Here is a 19,196-nt window from a genome sequence, read left to right on the forward strand (position 1 = left end):
GGTCAGTTAACTTGCGATCAAATCTTCAGTAGTACAGAGCAATCTATCTCTTCGCTGACTCTTGGTTCTCAAACAAGACTAACTCAGAAGAGGACGCGTTATTGCCTTACATCTCCAGGACTGAGTCCATAAATATTTGACATGGTCCATTTCAGCATCACGGCGTAGCCTGCAGTGTCTCGCACGACACCCTGGGGGACAAGATAAGAAAAACATCAGACTGGTGTCAGTATTGCGTTGGGCAAAGAGGCAGGCGTTTAATATCAATCTGCACACAGTCGCTCGGCCTTGCCGTGGAGAAGGTAATGGAATTTTGTTTTTCGAATGACTGCTTCTCAAACCGACTCCAAAGTCCTGCTTGTATTAGTTAATGGTGCTCTATAGGTATTTTCGAGCAAAATAGTGTGTCCTTAAGTCCTCACGTCTCCAATTATAGAGATTGTCTCAAACTTATGATCCCCCTACGGCGCTAACTGAGGAAGTCACAGTAACTCACCAGAGAAAAAAAAGCTGGCAATAACAGCTCTATTAAGCTCAGGAACTCGCCAGCAGGTGGATATTTTATATCATCGGTTGGTCAAAGACAAAACGATGCTATTTGAAAGGAGCTGGAGTTTTTCCCATTTGAAAGTGCCTGTAGGCAATTCCTCCTGCATGAACTCCAGCTCCTGCTGTGGAGATGCTCTGTCTTATTTATGTCACAGTGATGGAGTTTTAGATTGGGCCTGGATTGTCAAAGAGCAGATGAGTCGCACAGAAGCTCTACGCAGAACTGACAGCGTTTAAACAAACAGGCGTCAACTGTAAATCCCCAACTCGTCTAACTGAGAACGTATGTTTAGATGACATCTACCAGATATGAACCAGGTATTGATTTCCTCCTGCTGCTGACCGATACCCTGAAATGTCAGTACCTTTGGTGTTCCAGTGGTCCCGGATGTGTAGAGGACGTAGAGAGGGTGGTTGGAGGGAACAGAAACACAGTCATGAGGACGAGCTGTGGCCATCTCTTCCTCCCAGTCCAGACTCAACTCCGGACTCATTGATACTTTTTCCTAAAAACAGCAAAGAAAAAATGAGAAATAATAGAAACTCACTATAATATACTCACTATACGCACACCGGTGAGCATCCGTCCCTGACCCGCCGACTCGAGAAGGTTCATTATCAAACTGAGGCGAGCCGGATGTCGGGCTGACTGTCAGATCACTGCGATTTCAGTTGAATTAGGCTCCACAACGGTTGATTATGATTGGATAAAGGTCCGGCATAGCCATAGGTTTAGACGTAATCCCAAATGTTCTATGACCGCAATACCTGGCTTTCGTTTTGTTTCCACAAAGTTTTGCTTTGTATGCAGAATTCTGTATAGAATAATGAGTACGCCCCCCCATAGACTTCCAGCTCACCTGGTAGAGCGTGTATCCCAAATTCATCCCTTCTCTCTCTCTCCTACCGTTCCTGTCTCTCCTCAAGCTTTCACCATCAATAAGGAGACAGAAGTCTCTTCGTCCCGGCTATTCCAGCACCAGAGCTCAGGTGGTTGGATTATTTGTAAAACGTTTTGAGGGGTTCGGGGCAAAGACACACATACAAGTGACTGTGGGATATAAATTCTCACTTCAAGTCATATTATATATTCTATACAGATGTTTAAACTCTGTTCTAACTCCCATTAGTCATTATAATCTCTCGAAGTCAGCTACAGAGGTAATTTCAGGTCATGGATTAATGCCCCTTACATCTCCAGTTGCTGACATCCGTCTCATTTCAAAATTCTTTGATACTTTAATTTCATTAATATTTAAATCATCCCGGGAGGCTGAAGAAAAGTCCCTTTCTGTGGTTCTCAGAGAATGAGTTCAAGACTAAGACAGCATTCAATATCACACAGACAGCCCATATAACCTCCAGCTGTCTGAAATGCATCCCTTTAAAAGTCGAGCCAGAGTAAAACTGGGCTGATTTAACAAAGCTTTCAAGTTGGAGGCCGCGTTCACAGAACCACAGGCTCTTGCTCACTGAATGCAGTAATTGATAAAACAGCGGCAACCGCCTTCAAAGTGGTGCTTCACATGATTTTAAGGGGATGAGTTCACGGTGAATTTCCTGCCAAAAACCATTTCTGTGAGTTCACTTGCGTCAACCATGTTTTTCTTCCCAATAAAAAGATGCAAGAGTGATCTCTTAATTCAGCAGAACGTTCCCTGATAGAGAACCATGGAGTATACAAACCGGGTCGAATACATTGTGTACCGTTCATTTAACACAACAACTGAGTCAAACGGAGGTACACGGCGTAACTGATAACAAATTTGAACTGAGACGTGCAGCCCAGAAGAATGATTGCAATACTGTGCAATCAATTTGAGGAATAATTTCTATTTTCTAGACCTAAAATTCAATGATTTTGTTTCTTCTTTTATGCTTGTGTGAAGGTGAAGCAAATCTGAGCTTGCTGTCACCATTCCAATGCATAATTGTGTGCTGTATTATCTTTCTGTGCAGCTCAGGCTGCTTCAAAACCGGATGTGTGGGCTGTTTATGACAACCTCCATGATCCCTCTGCTGCAAACATACATCTCATCCGTTTGAACCTGCCATACATCATCTTTTGATACGGTGGCGGGATTTGATATTCTTACTATTCATGCACATTTGGCCAATTTAAGGCAATAAACCTTTGAAATATAAACGCTTGAAATTCAGTTAAATGTTTAAATACTTTTATAAAAGGTTAAAAATGGCAACCATCTGCCTTGGGGAAACCTTTTTCTCTGCAGCTATACGGTGACTAAAGTAATCAAGATAACATATGGCTGCAATATTTCAGATGCATTTACATTCTGTCACACAGCCAGCTGGTTAAGAAACGACACCGCGCTGACAAATTAAGCTTTATGATGCTCTGTGCCTCTTACCATGTTAGGCCTGTTGTAGATGAGGACTTTAGAGGGTCTGTGAGAGCTCAGCTCCAAGGCTTTCGCCACCAGAGGGATGTACTCCACTTTCCTGCCTGGCTCGATGCCAAAGGAGGCTGTAACCATCAGCTTGGGCTGAGAAACACAAGGATTAGGTGATGGTAGTGTATTTATACAGCACATTTCACTACACGTGAACTCAAAGTGCTCTACATTCAAAGACAAAATACATAGAAATAAACATAAGAACATGGCATAAACAGCATAAATATAAGAATACAGTAATATACTTATACACCCAACCACACAGCATTTAAAAGCACAAAACACGGGAGAAAAGGAAAGTTTTGAGTTTGTGTACAGCTAGGAGACCTGTGTCTGACGACCTGAGAGGCCGGATCAGGTTATGACCAGCGAGCAAGTCAGAAATGTACTCAAGTGTTTTATAGACCTTTAGCAGGAGTCAATAAAGTGATTGCATTATCGCACATTTTCGTGAACGTGTTCGGACTCCGGCTGCTGCATTTCAAACCGAAAATTACAACGGTCATATATATATATTCACAGGAACACACATCAAATTTGACCTCTGCATTTAATCCATTCTTAGCATTTTAGGAGCAGTGGCCTGCCACGAAGCACCGGAGGACCAACTAGGGGTTCAGTGTCTCGCTCAAGAAGGACACTTCAACACGTGGACAGTAGGAGACGGGGGTCAAACCGCCAACCAAAGGACGACCCCCTCGACCCACTGAGCCACAGCTGACCTTACTTTGAATCAGCTGGAGGCATTTTACAACTGTCTTTTTGGATAATCCTGCAAATAGAGCATCTGAGTAGTCTAACCCGCCTGAGATGAATGCATGAACCAGTTTCCAGTTTCCTGTAACGTTTTAGATTTTGAAGTTTGACGGTTTGAAGGAGAGGACCCCTGATACACACTCACTCATAATTAGCTCATTTTCCCCTGGTGGTGATTATAAGGTATTACAATGTCTACAGTGGAGCTAAATAAGGATCATTCACTTGCCTCTTCTCTGCTTTCCTGCTGAATTGCAAATAACAGAAACTAATTAAGTCAATCAAATGAAAAACAGTAATAACAATAACTGTCCCCTGGAGGGTATAATAAGTGTTTGAACACCGGATCAAGTAGCTGGCGACAATACTTCATACTACTGTATTTCTTCAGATTTATGTTGCAGACGGCGCTGACATCATTCTTTGATTGTTTGATTGTGAAAAAGAAATGGCAAGCCGAGTGCTCCCCACTGCGAAATGATTGATTTTGAGCTTACAAAAACAAAATAAACCTCGGGCATCTCAAGCATGTTTTGCAGGATGCACATTACTAATGACACATGAAAACAGTTGCAGCCATGTTATTGCCCTGCTCCAATTTAAGCACATAAAAAGAGTCACCACATCAGCCTGTCCTCAGTTCTTAGTGAGCGGCCACGGTGCTGAGGAGTGAATTAATAAAAGGACATGTTATCCTGTTGCCATGGCTCCAGAAAAGATAGATATAACGAGATGTTCTAACCTTGGCGTGATCGATGCGGACAGAAAGCTCTTTGGAAGCGAAGCCGCCAAAGATGAGGCTGTGAGGGGCACCGATCCGTGCACAGGCCAACATGGTGAACATGGCCTGTGGCACCATGGGCATGTAGATTACCACCAGGTCCCCTTTCTGGACCCCGTTCTTCACCAAGACACCCGCTAACCTGGACACCTGGATCAAGACACAGACAGAGAACTGTGCTCACACTCTTTCAAATATCTGCATATCTTCTATAACCAACATACAAACATTAACAATTGATGGTAAAAACAGACTCTTCTCAGCATTCTGTGCATGTTTATGGGGTTATTAATGTGAATACATTTGTGAATTTAAGTCCATTACAGATTGCCTTGAACTGGACCTAATCTGACAAATGAAAGAATTAAATATATATTTGTAAATTTAATTAAATTAAGTGTATTTTTTTCTCTGGGGGCAAGCACATTTTGATTAATATGCATGCAATTGAGACTAAACTGAACTGAAGAGTCTTCCCAAATGTCAATCAAGTTAATAACTTCCCTTTCTTTTTCTTATTGTGTTTTGCTGTCCTCCATGGCAGATTTGAACAAAGTGACTACTTCAGCTCTTAATGCTGTTCACTTCTGGGACTTCTGCCACTAACAGCACTCTGTACCTGGTACTGAAGTTCCCTGAAAGTGATGATCTGTTTGGTTCCAGTCACTGGGCTGTCGTAAATGATGGCAGGCTGCTCTCCACGGCCGCTTTCAACGTGACGATCCACAGCATTGTAGCACATGTTCAACTTCCCTCCAACAAACCTGAAAGAGACCAACGTAATAAAAACAAACAAGCAACGGTGTACAAAAATCTAAAAATGAAGCAGTATTTAAAATATGCACACTGTAGGTTTCTAAATATACAATTAAAACACATTTTAAGTGATATCATATGCCACCGCCTCTATCAGCATATCTCTATACTGTTGAAGACTGTATTTTTTGGATGGTAGTGTACTTTCCTTTTACTTAAAAATAGAACACAACTTGATGTGCAGTTGCCAGCATCAAACAAATCGATGCACTTGAAAATGCAACAGTTCTAATTAATTGTGGTGCTGCGCATAAGGATGAAGAGCAGCGAGCAGGTGGACCAGATGGTGTCTGGTATCTGCTGTGTTTGGAAGCTAGAGAGACACACGGTATTTGAGTCCTTCAGTTTAACACAACAGTACCAGAATCAGGCAGCTCTGGCTTTCCTACCACACTAGATGGTATAATTGACGATCCCACCCACCAAATAAACAAACGTGCATGTGAGCAGTTATGCATGTTAATAATGTTTGCTTTTCGAAAAACAGTGCAAGAAGTGCAATAATAATAATGCAATAATTGGCTGATTGGCTGGCCTAAAATCCATGTTACCATGATGCCAGCAGGCCGCAGGCACAGGTAGAAAACGTCTGTAGTTTCGTAAAAATAAAGCAATTTGAAAAGTGAAGATTGGTTTTACATGTTATTTCTATTGATAATCAGCATTGTAATACAGACCCGTGTAGTGAGCAGACACACGTGCACCCTGTTGCAAGCTGTCGAGAATGTTGAAAATGCTAATTAAGTAAAGGTTAGCACTGTGTGCATTAGATAGTATACCAATTAATGTATCTTGAGTGATGGCAAGTAACAAAGTGTAATCATTGGATTCATTTTTTCTTATACAGGCCAGAGGATAGTCCAGCAAATTGTTATTTATTCATTTATTTTATGTAGAATAGTTAGAAGTTCGAATGACAAATAAACTTGAAGGATTTTACATTGGATAGCTTAGTGGTGTTATTATCATGGCCAGCAATAAAGTCAAAGTTCAAGGTCTTCACACGTCTTAACACTAAAGTCTGTATCATTCACCCGAATAGTTTAAGAAGCCTGAATTAAATAAACAATTATATAATATAATGAATCATTACATACAGATAATGCAGTGTTCATGCCCAGTTTATTCAGCTTCAACTGTGAGAAAGTGGCAGAAATATGACTTTATAACAGTCATTTATTATGTTCATTATTTGGAATATTTGTTAATTTAATTTAGCTCTCCTTAAATTGATCGTTGGAGCAAACACGTTTGAAAATGCGCAACTTTTACTTTGAAGGCGAGCTGTCTCCGTTTCCGGCTCTCGAATTCCTTGACTCAATTTTCATTTTTCAAAGTGGATAAACAACAAGGGGGCGGTTTAGTGCGCCGAATTGCATGGCACGTGGTCATTCAATGGGACAATAACACGGACAAAGCCGCGTTTAAGCACCATCGGCTATCGAACAATGAACTCCCACGCATCGATACACACAAGTAGGCCAATGAGATTAGACAATAACCCTAAACACACTTTAAACATTACACGACGTCAACAATGGCAGATGAATTATACTTCATGCACGGACCTTTAATCCCATGTGTATTTTTGCTGAATCACAGATTATCAACAATTTAAATTAAATGATTCAACAAAACTAGACCCTACTTTACGCACACCACCTCTTCTCAAAGCACGTTGTCATAAGAAAGTCTAGAGATTATTAATTAAGTAATTGGGGTGTCCAAACAGACTATAGGTCAATTGGGATGTTATTATTAAAATGTTAGTAGTTCAGGGTCATAAATTAATCTTAAAAATGTCTTATTTTATTATTCTCAAGCTTCCAAGTATTTCAAGATCTTTGTGAAATTGGGGAACCAGATGCTTTGACTTATTAAAGAGACATATTGCTGTAAAGTGACCATACAGCGTTTCCTTTTTTTAAAAGCAAATATCCTAAACGTAAGTGAAAGTGTTTCTTGCTGTGTTAATAGTTTGCGACATTGAAACCTACCAGTTTGGAAACACTGGATCCTCAACGTGCAAAGTGTTACTCCACGGCTCAAACCAGTCTATATCCTGTCCCACCTCACCCCAGAATGTCTCGGGGTTGTCCCTCGCTTGGGCGAAGGCTCGGCTGTACGCGGTGTCGGATGCATAGTTTCTGCACCACTGCCGGGCGAAATACTTCTTGATCTCTGCAGACGCACGCGATCCAGCTGGTCCCACGCTACGTTGTTGTGCTGCGTAAACAGTCCTCCCGAGTGTCCTCTTGCGCGGGATAGAAACGCAGAAATTCGGGCGCAGTAAGTGTTTTATTTGGAAGTGCATTGCTAAAAAGCTGCTGTAGGAGAGTTATTTAAAAAAACGATAAACTAAACTTACACGCGTTTCTCTTGCTTTCGGTGTTTTCCTGCACGTGAGAGAGGGAAGCGCTTCAGCAACTCTCAATGTAAACTGGGGCCACGTAGGGGGGAAAGAAGCCTCCTAAGAACTCCTCACAACACTCTCAAGGCATGCGAACTATGAACTGGATATGGTTGACGCAAGAGGAGCTTTTGCGCCACGTTTAAAAACACACAACACGTGACCTATGTGCTACGCGTGCATGTGGATTGTGATGCTGGCACGTGTATTTATTGTGTGATGCAGCGGCTTGGAGCCCAAGTATATAATAATAAAGTATATTATTTTAGCAATCTTAAGCGGCCTTTCTTCTTTTCTATTTCGCATGTGCTCGATTCCTTTGCCTCGCCTCCTCTGGCGTCTTGGTCACGCCCACTTCCCCATGCGTCTCCTTAGTCGAGGAGAGAGGAGTCGAGGCAACAGGCAATTTTAAACAGATCTCGCCTGGGAGCCGTCATTTCAAAGCGACGTCAATTAAATATGACGTGGTCTGTTACAGCTGCATCCGCTCTCCATTGTTTTTGTTTTATGATCTCTGTCCGATGAGCATAACAGTGTTCAAGAGAATGTATGCATTCACAACGTGGCAAAATGGGACAAGAATGTACTGATGTCGTGCATTTTTTATTCAAAACACACAAATATTATAGGCTTCATATGTTTTTTTTAAGTGTGAGGCATTATAAATGTTTGTATAAAAATAACTACACAAATAAAGAGTGACGTATAGAGTGAGAGATATTAAACACAAAAACACAGTCCTACTGGCTATCTAACATAAAACACAGCAAGTTAGTGCTGAATGCAAGAGAATATGCCTGATTGATACCTGTTTGACGACAGCAGCTGTTTGCAACTGTAAACAATGTCAGGATTATAGCAGTTGTAGCAGAAAACCGGTAAATAAGAAAGGCCTCTGAACTGGTGTTAGTGCGAACAACGTACAAATATATCTGTACAGAAATATGTGAAAGATGCAAGAAAACAATGTTTTTTTGGGGGGCGGGTGCATACAACCTGATATAAATATCACAGTTCTTAGCTCCACATAAACCCAAATACATTTTTCAGGACAGCTATTTAGCCAGTGGCATGTATTTTATCATGCAAAAACAAGTAGAAATAATTGATATTTACTCCTTGAAGCTCATTTCCATCGCAAACTTGTGTTTGCTGGCTGCAGCATTAATCTCTCAGGGTCCTCGGGGTGGCATCAATACCCTTTCTCCTGTTAAGAAGGCAAACAACCCACCTCCCAGGGAATGCATAGGGGCTTGTTTTGAGGATATTTATGAACATAATTGAGTCACTTGTTCTGCCACATGGCCAGCAGCAGCTCCATGTCCCCAGATGATGGTGTTGCATACACATCTCTTTTCGTCACTGCCGTCATCCAAGCTGCTGGTTAAAACCCATAATCCAGCTGACCCCCCCCCTGGACGTGAACCCTGCATACTGGTGCCCCAGGATGAGTAATTCATCCATCTGATATTTCAGGTCATCTGTTTCTATTTATACGTGCATGTTTTCCATTAGGCAGCTCTGGAAACAGCGTGCACTTTCCAGGGAACCCGTAGTAAACGCCTCGCAGCTACTGGGTCCACTACATTTCTCACCAAATGTGAGAACTTCAATGAAAATTGGACGAGCAACCGGGAACCGTTACCGTGGTTTGCAGGGGAAACAAACAGTGACCAAGCACTTATTATACCCTCTTGGCCAGCATGGAATTGTGTTTTCCATATTCTGAAATATTGATGAAGCTCTTCTTGAATCCATCTTATCCTGTGGCTTTTTGGACATGATGAACCTGTTTTTTTCTGACCTAATATTGATTGAAATCTCATCACATTCAACAGAGCATGTCAATTACAAGCATTATTCATGTGTAACAATCAAACATTGGCAGGGAAAAGATGCCTCCCTTTCACCTCTCATGCTGTAATTTGTCCGGCCAAAAGGTCTCGCTAAATCACTGCTCCCTCAGGCGCTGCCATTACTCTTTTTATAACAGCGCAGATGCTGTTGGCAGAATACATATCATTGTTATACTCTCTGGCACCGGACGTGCACAGAGAGAGCAGTAGCTGCTTGCAAAAGGCCAATCAGACCTGAATTGTCGGTGTAATTTGTGTGATTCCTTTGAAGCAGAAATCTGCCGGCTGCCCGTCAGAAACAGTTAGTGACAAATTACCAGAGTCTACAAATCTACAAATGATTAATCTCCAAGCAGAGTGTCTGAATGTGGATTCATAATAGAATTAGTTTGAAGATAATGATTGCCGTTTTACATTTTGAATGGGTTTTAGACGCAGAGAGTTGGCGGAGAGGCTTGTGAATGATTTCAGTCAACATCATTTAGAAAAACTGATACATCATTACAGATTATTACAACTGAGTGAATTTGAATGCAAAATACAGGGGACGCTTTATCATCCCGTAAAGTGCGCTGCTGTAAGTTAGGGTAAAAGCCATTATTGTAGATGATTATTCCCTTATTTAATGCCAGTCAAAGCAGGAGGTGAAGATAATCTTTTATACATTTGAGATGTGTAAGAGGGGCGGGAGCTCAACATCTTAATATTCTTTTAGTGTCGTCTTTGAGTCACAAAAAATCCCAAATAAACAGCGAAATCCGTGAATTTCCTAAACTCCAAATAGCTTTCTTCTCAAATGAAATGAGATTAAATCACTCAGGAGCTGCTGGATGCACCAAACTGAACTGTCAATACTTTTATTTTATGTATTGCAATATTTCCATTTGACAAAATGAACGGGTGCTGTTAACCTGAAGGGGGCGTCAACAGCCTAAGAGGTAAACCGTGGTTAGAATCCAACGGTAAGAGCACAATATGTGGAAATCAGTGTTCTCCGTTTTATAAACCCCAACGTGCCTTTAAGCAAGACATTAAACTCCAAAGTTGCTCCAGATAGAGGATAGAACCACAATCATCTGTATTGGCCGTGAATGTGCGCACATAAAATGAATTTGACAGGTTTTAGCGTTTCTCTTGATGTACTTACACAGAAATAGAAACAGCAGATGGGAACAAGGGCAACAAAGCCCAACAAATAAAGGTAAACTAAATAGACAGGACCGTTATGTACACAAGCATTGAAAAAATAGGTCTATAAATATATATTAAAGAAATAAATAAAAGCACAAATGACCAAGATAGTCTTAAGAAGTGAGGGAATATCATCATGGAGCAACTTCCCCTTAGTGGCTCCTGCAAACACAATTGTATCTTTATTAAGTCAACACGTCTTGTTGTAAAATAAATACAATTTCTCAGATGTCAGTCTACCTCCCACGTGTTTACAGGACGATCTTCCTCCGTTACCTGTCAGCTGCCTGATGGAGCTTGGTAATAGACAACAGAGCAGCAGCAGCCTGTCACCTCGCGCAGTAAAACCTAAACACAAAGTATTACATAAATTACTTTTGAGGTATTCATCAGATCGCCGGGACATTTTCAACTATATGTTTCCCAGTGCAACTTGACATATCACAGTCAAAGCTGCACAGGGATCAGAGGTTGTCAAAATTCATTACCCGATGCACCTTTTTGATAAGTAGAAGACAAGGCCATGAAATAATCTGGCATTTAATCCCGTCAAAACCACAACATGAAGTTTTTACTCTTCATTTCATGTTTTTTTTTTGTATGAATTGAACAAACAAGATGTAACATGTTGATCGTGGCAAGCTGCTTCCCTCTGTTTTCTGTATTTATGCTAAGCTAAATTTAGCTAAACTGCATGCTGTATCTTTAAACCATACAGATATCAGAGAGATATCCTCTCATCTAACTCTCGGCAAGAAAGGGAACAAACATATATTTGAACCATTCCTTTTAAGACTTCAATGAGCACATGTTGTGACAATGGCTAAATGTTCAGAGCTTTAATCTGAGAGGCAAACACACTTGAGTCCGTGTTGTCTACATGGCCTCTTGCGTCTCCTTCTGTGGGAGTGGAGACCTTTTAGAAATCAATTCATTTGCAGTTAAAGGGCTTTAAGAGCGCTGCAGCGTAATCCCACCTCTTAAAAAAAAAAAAGCAGGACTGTATTCCAGCCCATATGGGTGGGAGCCTGTAATCTCTCTGTGCCCTCTTTCCGTGCGCTCTCTAAGCCCTCACCCTCTCTCGCCATCCGTCCAGCCCACCGCTTTCCACCAGTTTCACATCTGCATGCAGCTGGAATTCATCAGCACATATGGACTGTATGATTAGGTTTTTAGTCACACTTTCAATCAAAAACAGAGCAGATTGATGATGACAGAATATTCTTCTGAAATGCTTAAAGATGATGAAAATGGACTTAGTAGAAATACATCGGCGTCACATTTTTTTAAATGTCATTCTTGGACTCACTGCATAGCTGCATGTTTGAAGTATAAATGAAGATGGGAGTGGAGTAATTGCTTCCCAAATGGGTAGAGGCTAAAGTGGTTTTCTTTTTTTTTTATGCAAGCAAGATAAATGAGATTCTGATTTCAGTGTCTATACTGAGGAGCCCGCTCTGCACAGCTGTGCACGTAGAAGCTGAAATATTGGCCGTTGCCTCAGGTGTAGTTTTGTGTTTACAGCTTGCATTTGTCAAGCTAAAGTCATGGTTTGAGAGCCATGTGACTCCCCGTGCTGCAGCCTTAACACCCCCCCCCCCCCCTTTTACCAAGGATTTGCTGCTTGTTTGTGTTGAGCGCTCCTCCTGTCGAGTGCAACGACTGGCCAGGTATGAGATATATACACCACGGCAGCAGGCCACAGCAGCAGGCCCCATTAGGCAGCGGATCTACAGTAGATGAAGAGAGTCAGTGGTTTGGCTCCGTTCTGTGGGAGAACATAAACACGAGGATTAATCCTTAAGCCCTTCAACAAAGGTTCACTACCATCATTCAGTCCTTATCGGGCTGCATGCAGAGCATGTACTGCAGCCAAGGGAGGAGATAACAGGCGGCGTGGCTCAGCGGTTCCCAATAAACCTTAAAGGCGAGCGTGGTTGCAATCAACTGATCTCTGCAATGAATGAATGGATCATGCACGGATAAGCATCTTCACACAGAAACTCATATACAGCGCATCATTTAGAGGTGCAGCATGCAAAACAGGGCCACTGGTTTACTTCTGTGAATGATGGAGCCACATGTTGTGGAAAACAATTACTTTTAAAAAATGTAATCAGGGTTAGTTTATTGATCAGTGTCAGTAAGAAAGAACAGTGGTCCTGATGAGATACACTTTATGGCCATTATACGATGTGGTCCTCCATAACCACAAACCTTTGTGTCGCCTACTTGTTGAATGTGAGCAACATCTTGCAGCAAGATCTTATGGAAAACCTGAAACCAGAAGAGCGGACCCAGTAAAAGCAACACATCAATGTCCATGATTTTGCAGCAAGATGTTCAGCAAACACATGTGCACGCGATGCTCGTGAGTCCACATCCGTTGTACAAGTGACATACTTTGTGAGCCATGTAGTGTGCTGGTCATAAATCCTTCTCCTGAGCAGATATGTGCTTTATATGTATCATTTTAAAATATTAGTCACATCCACTCAAATGCCGTAATGCCGTCGCTTTAAATAAGCAGTTTAATCCAGTATAGGAAATCAAATGTACGGAAAAAAATAATAATAATTTAATGATGATTTTACTTTTCATTGCAGATTAAATGCGTGTCAAAAAAATGTTGAATAAAGTGCGCTATTGTTTTTGTTTTTTATATTTATTTATATATAGTGGTGGACGGCCCTGTGCTATCGTGCCATTAATTTTGATGGACATTCATTAAGTGCAGGTTATGAGATATTATGAGGTAGATTAATTTTCCCTCCCAACCCCTCCCAACATCTCTCTCTCTCTCTCTCTCTCTCTCTCTCTCGCCCTCTCTCGCTCTCTCTCTATCTCTCTCTCTCTCCGTCTCTCTCTGTGATGCTGCAGCTCCTGTAGTCTCTCCAGTCTCCAGTAAACAGCAGTCATGGCGACAGTGGTCCAACCGCTCTCTCTGGATCGAGGTAAGGCGCTCGGAGCTTTGCAATTCGTGCGTTTTAAAAAAAAAGAACGTTTTGTAAAACTTCCGCTCGGAACTCGCGGTAGATTCAGGTGTTTGTACCCGACTCGGATTTCCTACAGATTGTTTTTACGGGTCGTTATTTGAAGGCAATATGAGCTCGCGCTATTGCAAATAATAAAAAATTAAAGAACGGTCCAGCCTCTCCGTTCCGTGCGGTCATTGTGCAGAATGGAGCGCTCGTTTCCTCCGTGGAATAACCGTCTACGCTCTTCATGGGCGCATGCATTCATTCACCATCATTTATTTGACAAATGGACACCCTGACACCGCTCACAGTGGGTTCTGTTTATTCCCATGTATATTATGTAACCTGCTCGCTAATATTATCCCGTTACAGCTCGCTTTTTTTTTTTTTTTTTTTTTTTTTTGCTCTCCATCTGTAAACATGCTGAAGCGCTTTGGCACGGAAATCTACTTTGTGCTACGGGAGACAACTTTTGTATTTTAATTGGGCAGGTGCAAGCCATTCGGGCAGGTTGGTGCCTTCATAGGGAACACGAGCAGTTGTATTTTGTTTACACTTGTTGGAAACGTATACAGTAGCCTATGCAAGAACATTGCAATTAAAGCCTAATGATATGTTGAAATGGTGTCGCTCCGCCTGTTTTTGCTGATGCACCACAGGTGTTTACTAAGAGCTGAAATATGTAATTGTAGACTATATGTGACTTAAGTGACTTAAACACATATTTGTGCACCCCCTTTACCTCATGCATGTGGTAGTAATGTAGTAATGATAATAATTAGCATTCATTTCATTCGCTTCTTAAAGAAAAGAGCTGCATTTTAGGACATTGTGCTCAAGCAGACTTAAAGCCCCTATCACAGAAATACCACTGAGATTGTATACAGATTTTATTACAACTTGTCCCTTCAATTTCTTGTTAAAAGTGTATATTTTTAAATCACAAGAGAAAAATTCCCAGTCCGACGAAATGCTTATCCTTTGGTGAAATGTAATATTGCGCAAGCCTTGCATAGGAAACGGATGCTGTCAAATGTAGAGAAAGGAGAGCTACTTCCTGCGTGCCAAGTAAAGCTAGCATCACTTCCAAGTCACAGGAGGTGACTATAAATACTCTTTATCTGGCGGGAGCATAAATGATTATGCAGGAATTAATCTGACTGGTGTTACTTGTTATGTGGAATCCAAGTCATTAGTCACAATTTATCATTTTCTGCTATTTAGATTATTTTTTTCCCCTCTCCATGTGCTCAATTGCAATCTGTTCTTCACTAAAGTTTAATGCTTGTGAGCAGTCAGGCTTTACTGATGCACACTCTGCTGGGTGCAGAAGTGCTTTACCATGCAGAGGTAATGAAAAGAGTCAAAGATCGCACCATCAAGCAAACAGATAAACAATACAACCCACGCCTTTCCATCACACCACTCGTCCTATGGAATTATAGAGAGGGGCTTAGCTGAGGCTTTTAAACACAGAGTTTAAGATGAATGTCTTCCTTCTTGGTAAAATGTCAGCAGCCAGCCTTATCTGATCTTACTCATTTGCTGGGGCAGTGATTCAGACGTGACCTCAGCCTGAATGCAGAGGGGCGGGGGGGGGGGGCTGATCCATATTCTCATGCTGTGGCATGAATTCTAGCTGTCAGCGACTGTCAGCTGTAATGGCAGGAGTAGTAATAATGGTAGTTGTACAGAGACAGAGGTAACACTACAAGGCTCTCTTTTTCAGCTGCTGCCGCTTTTGAGAAAGCACTATAATTGCTAATGAAAAGGCACCGTCGTCTCATGTCGGGAGGAGGCTTTAGCTGCTGAGTCAAACACAGGCGGGGAGGGAACCGGACAGAGATGTTCATTTCCAGGGCTCCCACTTGGCCTGTTGGGTCACAGCAGGATGAAAAGATCTGACATCACTGGTCTTCCTGTTATTGTCGGAGGAAATGACTTTGATAAGCACCGGCACCCAAGAACAATTGATTTGATCTCCCTGAATATCTTATAAAACTAGTTTGCATTCTCCATGGAGCAGGAGCTTAACTACAAATGGGCAAGTGCGATCAGAGCCTTTCTGATGTGAAATAGTCAGAGCAGAGGTCATTGTGGGTGTAACTCATTTGCTGTTCGGTATAGTTCAAAGAATTTTGTCTGAAACTTATGTAGAATGAGCGACACTAGTTTTGTGTGGAACGATTTCCAGAAGAGAAGCGCGTGCAATAGCTTGCAAGTTGTTGCAACTGTGAACAAAAACTAAACTAGAAGTCTTAAACTAGCTGCACAGAGCTGTGTTTTGAGCTGAACGCTATCGCCAGCATGCAATACTGTAATATACTGTTTGCAATATTCAATATCTTATATATCTTATTTTAGAAGCTGCTTTTTGCAGACAGACCAAATGATTTCACACATTGAAATTTTGAACTGATGATGCTAGATATAAAGAAAGTTATTATTTTTAGTGGAACATGAATGTGCAAAGCAAATTTCATGGTAATCATTCCGATCACCAATGTTAGTAGGCTTCATTTTCAGGGACCATGAATGTCTGTTCAAAGTTTCAATGCATTCAATAGTTGAGTTAAGATGTTTCAGTCTGAACTTAAAGTGGTGGATCAATCATCAGATCTATGGCATCCCTAGAATCAGGCTGCTGGCTTGGCTAAAAACCCTTAAAGATACAGTAATTGACTGGTGAATCACATAAATGATATATATTAGCAGCTGATGGATGGTTAGACTCATAACCTGGATATCTACCTCCATAATCTAATAACTATAGTGCTGTAGTGGGCGTGTGTAGGCAGTGTTTGATTAAAAGAAGTGTCAAACACTTACTGTATCAGCCTTATCAGCAGTGCTTCTGCTTCAGTTAGTGGCTTCCTCAATTTCCCATGATGACCTTTGATTACCCCAAAATGCAGCAGCAAACCTGTTGCATTCATGTCATTCAAGATTTTCCATTTGAGCAAAGGTGGGTTGCAACATCTTGTAGCTGCATCACATTCTGGTCCGTAGAGGTTATTTTCTCTGTTGAGAAAAGCGGTGTGTCCCCTGTGAGGCTTTTGAGCAGCACTTCAAGATGGCAACTCTAGAAAGAAGCCCTCGCTCTTTCAAGTACGACTCCTTTTTTGGTTTTCTTCGCTGTGTCGCAAGGTTTTGTTCAGTTCATGGCCTCCTGTCTTATCAGACTGAAGGGAATATCTGCGGCGCTCTACTCTGCCTTAGTCCTTGTTTTCCCTCTGAGGGATCACGGCGAATTCATTGTTCTGAGGCCAGAGGGTTGCTCACAAGCAGACGTCACTCATAGCTGTTGAGATCTCAACCCACCTCTTTTTAATACGGAGGTAACGGTTCTCAGAGTAATTGTCTTGGAGGGACACTCGGCAGGAAAGTTGCCAAGGACTTCAAGGTCAAAGTGGCGTTTCGCAGATGACAAGGCCTTTTCAGGACATTTTATTCTAGTATGAATGGCGTCCCAGATCATCATCTCTCAGGGTTTAAAGCTAGGAGTGGAATCAGAGGAAGGTCCTTTAAGCAGGATATGCAAAGAGGACCTTCAGGTTTCAGGTGATTTGATCACGACGGCATGTTTTAATGAGCTCAGCCTTTAAAGAGTAAGGAGAATGAATTGCACTCAGTTCTGCAGTCGGTTATAAATTGACTAACTGGAGCGCGGCCCAGTGCGGACACATCCACACACTGTGGCTTTGTTCAACTCGGTTTGGTGTACTTCCCTGTGTGTCAGGTTTTGACGAGTCTCTGTTCAGTTTACAGCCGCCCGTCTTAAAAGACCGAGGGGAATATCTGCACCCGTCTACTGCCCCAGTCCTTATTTTCCCTCTGAGAGACCATGGAGAGTCCCCTGATTTGAGGCCAGACCTTATTCCCATAACATGCTCTCAGTCACACCAATGATTTGAAGGATTAAAGGGCTTGCTGACAAGCTGACGTCACTCATAGCCGTTGATATCTCAACCCACCTTGATTTAATACAGAGGTTCATAGAGTAATGGTCTTGGAGGGACACAGTCCAGTAATTAGTGAGGATGAAGAAGACAATCAGTGCGATGTTCTCTGTCTCACCACAGGCTCCCACAGGAGCCATTAGCCCTCCCGGAGTGATTTATTTATCGTGTTTCGATGCGATCGTCGCAGCAAGGCAAATTACAGCTAATTCGCTTGCCGTGGGACTTGTTTGGTCAAAACCCTGTCGTCCCATTTTACACATTCAGAGCGATTGTTCCAGTTATTGTTGTTGGAATTAGCAGCAGAGTCACCAAGGACACCCAGGTCAAAGTGGCGGTGGCAGATGGCAAGGCCTCTTCAGGACATTTTACTCCAGCATGCATGGCGTCCCAGAAAGCATCTCTCAGGGTTTAAAGGGAGGAGCGGAGTCAGAGGAAGGTCATTTAAGCAGAATATGAAAAGAGGATCTACAGGTTTCAGAGATTTGATCGCATGGTTAAACGAGCTCAGCCTCTGATCTGGGCGTGTTTATTCACATCGCTGCAGTTTTGTCAAAAATTACACTTCTAAGCCCTAAGAATGAATTGCACTCAGTTCTGCCGTCTGTTATAAATTGACCGACTGGAGCGCTGCCCAGTGCGAACACATCCGCACAACAACAACGATGTGGAGACCTGTCGAGCACCGAAGACTCCATTACGTGTCACAGTGGCTTTGTTCAGCTCTGTGCCTTTTCTCTAATCAGCAAATGATGAGGATGACCTTCTTTGGTGAGGCGGATGTTTGAAGCTCTGGGAAATGAGTTTCCAGAGTACGCTGCCACACAGACAATGTCAGACGCAGTTATCTTATTCCACCTTTCTGTTCTGCATTGAATTATATCATTCTTTAAAAAACAAGTTACTTTATCTCTTTGTGACTAGATTATGTAATATATTGTACGTCATCATGATCGCTGAAGCCAGTAATATCGAGCGATGACTGTTTTGGTCAGTATGTGACTTGTTATGTAAGAAATCACAACTGATTCAGTACTTTACATTGCTAGTTAGTACAAGAATAAATAGACTTTTTAAAATGACAGATTCTCCATCGGAACATCAGGAGTTATTATTTTGTTCTGTACCAGCTTGTCTTCATTCTGTTTCATGATGCCTCCACGCCGGCGACAACTGTGTTGTGTTTGTGCGTTATGTTTTTTCTTAGTCCGTCCATCCGTCTCCTTCTCGTGAACACAACATCTCAGGACCATGTTGAGGGAATTTATTCAAATTTGGCCCGAACGTCCACTTTGACTCAAGGATGAACTAAGTATGAATTGGTAGTCAAAGGTCACTGTGACCTCACAAAACCCATTTTTGTTTTAAACTCAAGAATCCATGCACTAATGAGGCCAATTTATCACAAATTTCTAATAGGATGAAATGATGATGCGATGACATTTTCTAATTTGACTGGTTGGCGGACACGTACAACCCCAAG

General features: G+C 41.9%; 2 protein-coding genes across 2 annotated transcripts in view; one reads left to right on the forward strand and one right to left on the reverse strand.

The window, feature by feature from the left end:
- acss3 (acyl-CoA synthetase short chain family member 3) overlaps window positions 1–7,777 on the reverse strand; it is a 35,195-nt gene extending 27,418 nt beyond the window's left edge. Inside the window, exons 1-6 of the mRNA XM_079183756.1 lie at window positions 7,317–7,777; window positions 5,123–5,267; window positions 4,465–4,653; window positions 2,922–3,056; window positions 915–1,055; window positions 111–191 (exon numbers count right to left, since the gene is read on the reverse strand). Of these exons, the coding sequence (XP_079039882.1) occupies window positions 111–191; window positions 915–1,055; window positions 2,922–3,056; window positions 4,465–4,653; window positions 5,123–5,267; window positions 7,317–7,633 (1,008 nt within the window). The 5' untranslated portion in view covers window positions 7,634–7,777. The remainder of the gene's footprint in view (window positions 1–110; window positions 192–914; window positions 1,056–2,921; window positions 3,057–4,464; window positions 4,654–5,122; window positions 5,268–7,316) is intronic.
- Window positions 7,778–13,693: 5,916 nt separating this feature from the next.
- The window catches only part of lin7a (lin-7 homolog A (C. elegans)), a gene marked incomplete at its 5' end in the record, with an annotated part of 30,506 nt that continues 25,003 nt past the window's right edge, over window positions 13,694–19,196 (forward strand). Inside the window, one exon of the mRNA XM_079183759.1 lies at window positions 13,694–13,730. Within this exon, the coding sequence (XP_079039885.1) occupies window positions 13,694–13,730 (37 nt within the window). The remainder of the gene's footprint in view (window positions 13,731–19,196) is intronic.

This window comes from Pholis gunnellus (genome assembly GCF_910591455.1).
Source record: "Pholis gunnellus genome assembly, chromosome: 22".
In the NCBI taxonomy this organism is placed as follows: Eukaryota; Metazoa; Chordata; class Actinopteri; order Perciformes; family Pholidae; genus Pholis; species Pholis gunnellus.